The sequence below is a fragment of the Canis lupus genome, chromosome 22 (genome assembly GCF_011100685.1).
Source record: "Canis lupus familiaris isolate Mischka breed German Shepherd chromosome 22, alternate assembly UU_Cfam_GSD_1.0, whole genome shotgun sequence".
In the NCBI taxonomy this organism is placed as follows: Eukaryota; Metazoa; Chordata; class Mammalia; order Carnivora; family Canidae; genus Canis; species Canis lupus.
Genome location: NC_049243.1, coordinates 9,632,801 through 9,640,983, shown reverse-complemented (window position 1 = coordinate 9,640,983; position 8,183 = coordinate 9,632,801). Strand labels below are relative to the sequence as shown.

Here is an 8,183-nt window from a genome sequence, read left to right as displayed (position 1 = left end):
TGCATACAGAAGATATTCAACAACTTAAATACATTTAGTGTTAATTTTATGAGTTTGACACTCTGTCAGAAAAGCTTACAGAAGAACATGGATTTAAAAGCAGATCAATAATGTGGCAGTGAATTTTCTGCCACGAAGTGAATTTTTGCCTATTTCACTGATGAATACCCATAGAAATCATTAAATTAGAATAGTTTGGGCCATAAATACCCTACTGAGTACACCAATGAGGTTACCAGAATAAATTCTCCTTAATCTGCTATTTTTTTTTCTTAATCTGCTATTTGACAACTAAATAAATTACTTTTTATTCCTAAAGGTCTCACTCCCCAATTTTAAAACTGAAAAAGTCTTGTTTAACTGAATACTTTAGCAAAGCTGTCTCAACTACTACTGTACTTTAAAATGAGTCTGGGACACAAAACATATGAAACATGATCTTTCGTCTCTTGATGTTTGCCATCTAACCTTTCAAAGTATATTAATACAAACAATCATAGCACATGACCACTCACTTATTCGTTTTTCATCCAGCATAGGGCCAGGAGAATCCATATTGAGGAGTGCCTCAGCAGCCTCGATAGTTTCAATTGTTTCATCCCCATTAGGACAGGATGCTTCAACTATATGAAGAAAACATGAGTTAGCTACAAGACCTCTGTTGCTCAAAAACACACAGATTTTGATCTCTTGAACTAGGATACATCACTTAATACTTGGGTTTACATACATACTTTGTATCAACAGATAAAATCTATACGGAATATGACTATTAATTTTTTTTTTTTAGGTAGATTCCACACCAGCAGAGAGTCCAGTGTGGGACTTGAACTCACAACCCTGAGATCAAGACTGGGACAGTTACCCAAATGAGCTACCCAGGCTTCTTTCCCTCTACCCCTCCCCCCTGCTCATGATCTCTCTAGCATAAATAAATTATTATAAATAATAATTATATGCCACTCGGGGGGGGCACCTGTGTGGCAGTCGGTTAAGCATCCAACTCTTGGTTTTGGCTCAGGTCATGATCTCAGAGTCTCGAGATCGAGAGCTCTGCATCAGGCTCAGAGCTCAGTGTGGGGGTGGGGGGGATGTCCTGCTTTTTTCTTTCTCCCCCTGCCCCTCCCAACTCTTGCACATGCACTCTCTTTCACATAAATAAATCTTAAAAAAAAAAACAAAAAACAAAACTTAGGCCTCTGGGGTGCATGGCTGGCTCGGCTGGTATAGCATGTTAACTTTTGACCTCAGGGTTGTGTGTTCAAATCCCATGGTGGGTGTAGAACTTACTTAAAAAAATGAAAATTACAAAAATTTTAAAAATAAAAACTTAAGCCTGTTATTAAAATCTTGTTAATTTAAGGCTTAGTAAAAAGCATATTCCTCCTATGTCAAGGCTTTGAAATTCTCTGAATTGAGGAATACTACTAAAAGTAAATTTCTAAAAAATCAAATAAGGCATAGATAACTCAATAATTATCATCTTTTAAATATTTATATATTTATTTACATAAGCAAGTTTTACAAAACATTTCAAAGTCTGCTGGGTAGACGAAAATGATAAAATTAGTTTATATAATAATTTAGTTGCCTACTGCTTAAGAAAAAAAACGAATTTCAAACCACTTATTTGTCAAGCTTTTCCTTTTTTTTTTTTTTAAGATTTTATTTATTTATTCACGAGAGACACATAGAGAAAGGCAGAGACATAGGCAGAGGGAGAAGCAGGCTCCTCATAGGGAGCCCGATGTGGGACTCCATCCCAGGACGTGGGGATCATGCCCTGCGCCAAAGGCAGATGCTCAACTGCTGAGCCACCCAGGCATTCCTGTCAAGGTTTTCCTAATAAAAAAAATTAAAAATATACACATATTTTCAGAATAATAAGTGGGCTTTTCTGGCATCTTCCATAAGTGACATTCAGTTATTTTTTTAGTATAATTTTAAATACATAGGTTTTAACATAATTGATGTTCTTCAGTCCTTTGCAGTTGTAATTCTTAATGATCCTCTAAATGTCCCATCTACAGCCACTGGGAACTAAAGCTGGGGCCTGGGTCTTTTAGACATGACTTGAATAATTTTTGATAGCTTCATGCCTCCTGGGATGATAAGATGTTGCAGGCTATTCTTGTACATTTCCTGCCCCAAACTTAACGAAACGAATAGTTTCTCCTAGCTACCCTGGGATCCTTAGTGGAAAATACAGTTAGAGACAATGACCTGTACACTACTTTGAGGAGTTTTAAATATACTCATTATTTTGAAGAATTTTAAACATTTTCAAACATAAACAGAATAATACACTGAACTACAGTGTATTTATCACCCAGCTTTAAGAATTATTGACTCATGGCCTATCCCATTTTATCTATATGCACACCTCTTCCTCAATATTTTATTATAAATTCTAAACATCCTAATATTTAAGTAGTAAAACTTTTACAATGTCTCTCTAAAAGCTAAGGGCTCTGTTTTGAAAACATAAACATGGGATGCCTGTGTAGCTCAGAGGTTGAGGGTCTGCCTTTGGCTCAGGGCGTGATCCTGAATTCCCAGGATTGAGTCCCACATCAGGCTCCTTGCATGGAGCCTGCTTCTCCTCCCTCTGCCTGTGTCTCTGCCTTTCTTTATGTCTCAAATAAATAAATAAATAAATAAATAAATAAATAATCTTAAAAAAAAAAAGAAACAAACATAAACATAATACTACCATCAAGCATTTAAAAACATCAGTATTTCCTTAATATCAAATAGCATACAAATGTCCAACTGTCCGAAATATAAATGGCAGGTGGCAGGGGGAGGGTTGATAGTTTTTGTTTGAATCAAGTTTCAAACAAGGTGCAAATGAATGACACATTTCTTAAGTTTCTTTTCATTTCTATGTCCCCCCTCCATCTTTTTTCCTTGCAATCAATGAAGAAGTTAGGCTGCTTGTCTTGTAGATTCCCCACAATCTAGATTTTGCTGATTCTCCTCCCTTTGTATAGTTTAAATGTTTTTCTGTATCTTCTTTAAATTGGTAGTCAGTTCTGAAGGCTCAAACAAATTCCACTGAAATTTTAGGGGGAAGGCTATTTTTAATATGTGATGATTAGCTGGAATAACATTATAAAGAGAATAATAATCTAGTTATTTAATAATCTCATTTAATAATCTAGTTACTCAGTGATATAATTCAAATAGGAAAAGGAAAATAAATGTTTGCTTCTTAATCATATTTGTTAGTTTTCAAAAATAGTTATTAACATCATTTATTGGTGACCATTTTTATGTGCGTATATCATTATGAGATCACTGGGTGGTACAGTCAGTTCAACATTTGACTCTTGGATTCAGCTCAGGTCAAGATCTTGGGATCATGGGATCAAACCCTGAGTCAGGCTCCTCGCTTGGCGCAGAGTCAGCCTGGGTTTCTCTCTCCCTTTCCCTCTATCACTCTCTCTGCTCTCTCTCTCTCTCTCTAAAATAAATGAATTTTATAAATAAAAAATAAACAGATCTACTTTAATCCATTAGTTACTGTCCTCATTAATGTTTAAGTTGTCCCATGTTTGACTAAAAAATATTTTGTCTTTGTCCTTTTAAAGAAAACAGATCATGAGTTCATACTAATATTTGCAATTCAAATTTAGCACTATAAAATTTATTTCTAGAATTATATATTTATACCATGTAATTATGTAGACTCTATAGGATTATAGAATTTTTATTTAACGTTGTAATTTAACATTTGTATATCTAGTTTTACTCTATAAATCTTGGCTTCTTAGGACATTAACATCATTATTTGTTTCATTTTACCCTAACATCTCTCTCATATGTACACACTCACACAAGTTGTAATTACTGGAAACAATTTAAGATTTCTTAGCAGCTTTATTTTTATTTTTTGCCTTTTAGGCTATTTCCTGTTAGGAAATGCATAGCCTTAAAAATAACTTTAGAGGCGCCAGGATGGCTCAGTCAGTTAAGTGTCCAACTCTTAATTTCAGCTCAGATCATGATCTCAGGGTTGTGAGACTGAGCCCCAAGTCAGAATCCATGCTGGGTGTGAAACCTGCTTAAGATTCTCAATCCTCTCCTTTTGCCCCTCCCCCGCTCATTTTCTATAAATAAATAAATAAATAAATAAATAAATAAATAAATAAATAAATAAATAAATATTTTTAAAAGATCACTTTAAGTAATTCTTCTTTTTATGGTTATGCCACTCCTCAATTACAATAATGTAATTAGGCTCATTTGTTTTAGTGTGCTTCAATTTTTAGAGATTGCTAATTTTTCCTCTTTTGGACCTAGTGTTGTTTTATCATTATGTTAAATGTTTACTAGGTTCCAAAGTTAAAATGACATAACAAAGTGTATTTAGAAAATCTACCTTTCATCCCTGTCCCTTCCTTTTCCCTGTAAAAAACCATTTTTATTAGTTTTGTGATTTATCTTCTATATTTATAAAAGAGATATATCTTTTATATTTATCTTTATATTTTTAAAATATAAGCAAAGACACATTATTTATATCTTTTCTATCTTAAATAAAAGTAATATACTATTTATGCTACCTGACCTTTGCCTTTTTTAACTTATTATACAGTAGAAATCATTTCACAGCCATATATACAGAAATCATGTCACCTTTTATATTTAAAAAATATGAGGCAAGTTAAATATGTTTAGTATCATTGTTAGTTTGTAAAATTTTATTTCATTCAGCTTCATTTGCTTAAATTGAGAAAAGCAAAATAAATGGGTAAGTCCTACATAAAACAGGAAAGAAAACCAAAAAAATACATCTGCCTTTTAAAGACATAAAGAAAATGTTAGCCTTTCATTAAATGGATGCCAAAAATTTCTTTTGGCAATAGTAAACCCACAAGCTTTTAATATGTGCATTTTAGGGATCCCTGGGTGGCGCAGCGGTTTGGCGCCTGCCTTTGGCCCAGGGCGCGATCCTGGAGACCCAGGATCGAATCCCACGTCGGGCTCCCAGTGCATGGAGCCTGCTTCTCCCTCTGCCTGTGTCTCTGCGCCCCTCTCTCTCTCTCTCTCTGTGACTATCATAAATAAAAATTTAAAAAAAAAAATAATATGTGCATTTTAAAACTTCTTTGTAAAAAAGAAAAAAACATTAAAGAAATTTTTTTAATTAAAAAAACATTAGCTGTGACCTAGCAACTAGTTAAAATCTATTTACACCAAGGACAGAAAGCATAGATACTATAATAATTTAGGGAATAATTAATTAAATATATTTTATATTATTATAAATTACTAAAAATTGCATTTGATCTTATAAAAACAGACAAGAATACATATGAAAGAGACCTAATAGTATTATTTAAAAGATAAGATTTAATAATGAGGGGCATCTGGGTGGTTCAATCGGTTAAGTGTCTGCCTTCAACTCAGGTCATGATCCCAGGGTCCTGGGATGGAGCCCCTGCATCAGGCTCTCTGCTCAGCAAGGAGTCTACTTCTCCCTCTTCCTCTGCCCCTGCCTCTGCTCCTCCTCTCTCTCTCAACACACAAGCTCTCTCTAACAAATAAAATCTTTAAAAAAACACTATTAGGGATCCCTGGGTGGCTCAGCGGTTTAGCGCCTGCCTTTGGCCCAGGGTGTGATCCTGGAGTCCTGGAATCAAGTCCCACGTCAGGCTCCTGGCATGGAGCCTGCTTCTCTCCCTCTGCCTGTGTCTCTGCCTCTCTCTCTCTTTCTCTCTAGGTCTATCATGAATAAATAAATAAAATCTTAAAAAAAAAACACTATTAAACAAGACTTACTAATGAATACAGTCATTATGGTTACCTTCTATTTGAGAAAATATAATTTGCACCACCTCCGTTAATTTTACTTTTAGATCTTCAAAGATTGGCAATGGAAGAAGAATCTCCACATACAAAGAACTCGTGGTCAAATCATTTTAAAAAATTGTTAACACCATAACCTTTTTCAAAATGAAACCTTATGTGGAACTCCAACATATAGATAAAAGTGGTATTTTACCATTATACAGGTTCAAATATACATCAAACTTGATATGAGATCAACCGATGATAAAAATGAAAGTGTTTTGATGAACATGAAAATCTGAAATCAGGGCATACAGATGACACAGTCTAACAGAAGCCTCAAATCCATAAAAATAATTCAATCTTTCTATCACTGAAGATTTCAAACAAAATAAAAATTATGGAACATAGTATAAGGAATTCTCACACATCCATTCTCAGCATTAACCATTATCAACACATGGTTAATCTTCTTTCATTTATACTCCAGTTACTGCCCCAAGGTCCCCTTGCACACACCCCACACCCACTCCCCAGATTATTTTGAAGGAATCTAAGACATCATATTTTATCTAAATATTTTAGCGTATGTATGGCATGTTATTGTCATACCTAAAAATACTAATAATAATTCCTTAATATCGGGATGCCTGGGTGGCTCAGCGGTTGAGCATCTGCCTTTCACTCAGGGCGTGGTCCTGGAGTCCTGGGATCGAGTCCCACATCCAGCTCCCTGCATGGAGCCTGCTTCTCCCTCTGCCTCTCTCTCTGTGTCTCTCAGGAATAAATAAATAAAATCTTTTTAAAAAATTCCTTAATATAAAAAAAAAAATTCCTTAATATCATCTGAAGTGCAACCTAGGACTCACATGTACAGTTTATAAACTCTTCTTTCCCTATCTCTTTCTTCCCAGTAGTTTCTGAGAAACACAACATTCTTCCTTCTCTCACTCTGAACTTAGGAGGGCTACAAGGTTCTTCACTTTCTTATGACATTGCTCAAACAAGGATGAAAGAGTTAAAGGCTCAGGTTGGGAAATAAGAAAGGGGAGGGAGAATATGCAAATAGCAAATCTGGTTTTCAAGATACAGCTTGTTGTCCAGACCCGTTCAATACCAGTTCTACTTTCCAGGAAGGAAGGGGCCTGTTTGTATCTTGCCATCAGTTATCTTTAAGTCCAAGCCCAAGAGAATGAAACACTGAAAGAAGCAATTCTTTCTCCTAAAGATCTAAGATCTGCTTTCCTAAGTCTCAATTCCTTCTCTGAGGACCACGCTGATGACTAAAACCAGGAATAAACACGCCTTTAGGGGAGACTCTCATTCCCAACCTACAGAGACAGCATAGCCTTACATTAAGGCATCAAGAAGTTGTGACAAAATATACTGCAAAAAACCCACTAGCGGGGATCCCTGGGTGGCTCAGCGGTTTGGCGCCTGCCTTTGGCCCAGGGCGCGATCCTGGAGTCCCGGGATCGAGTCCCACGTCGGGCTCCCAGTATGGAGCCTGCTTCTCCCTCTGCCTTCCTCTGTCTCTCTGCCTCTCTCTATATATATATCATAAATAAATAAATCTTTAAAAAAAAACAACAACCTACTAGCTACACAAAGGATATATGCACAGTGATGATCATTCTGTTATACAAAACACACGATCTGCCACCAGTAATGAATGGAAACGTCTCATCGATCAATCTAATTCCCTAATTGATAAGGAAAAATCTGCTAAGTCTAGATTTATCAAAATACTTTCATTTGGGTTCCTCTAAACAAAAAATGTGAATACAGGAGAACAGGCTTTGTAAAAAACAGAGGACAATACAAAAACTAAGTGTTGTTTGTCAACGTTATCAGTGGGGACTCAGTCACATGATACGTGATCTTACGCAAGTCATTTCATTTAACCTCTCTTCTTTTTCTGTTCTGAGAATTAAATGAGATAATGAACTTTTAGAAATCTACTATGTTAATATGATGCGCTTAGAAGGAGACAGTGCCGTTTTGTGGTATTCTTGCTCAAAAGGCATTATTTCAGTCCACTCATGAGTGAATATCACACAAATAAAATTAAGGGACATAATATAATGTACTCCTCGAAAGTGTCAATGTGCCTGAGGGACAAAGAGAGCCAGAGGAACTGTTATAGACTGGAAGAGACTAAGAAGAAATAACTAAATATAGAGTAAGACGGTAGATAGGATACTGAAACAGAAAAAGGACATTAGTTTGAAATGGTTGGCATACAAATAAAGTGTAGATTTAGTTAATAACATTATGGCTATGTTAATTTCCTATTCTTTTTAAATTTAAGAATAAATATTCAAATAACCTTTGCTTCTCAATAAGTAATTTTCTCAAATACCTCCAACACCTCTGGCCAAGATAAA

General features: G+C 35.3%; 1 protein-coding gene across 5 annotated transcripts in view; it reads right to left on the bottom strand.

Annotated features, from left to right (window-relative positions):
- ELF1 (E74 like ETS transcription factor 1) overlaps window positions 1–8,183 on the bottom strand; it is a 106,295-nt gene that overhangs the window by 16,695 nt on the left and 81,417 nt on the right. For all 5 annotated transcript variants that reach the window (XM_038569669.1, XM_038569667.1, XM_038569670.1 and 2 more), the window contains exon 4: window positions 516–623. In XM_038569669.1, coding sequence (XP_038425597.1) covers window positions 516–623 — 108 coding nt within the window. The remainder of the gene's footprint in view (window positions 1–515; window positions 624–8,183) is intronic.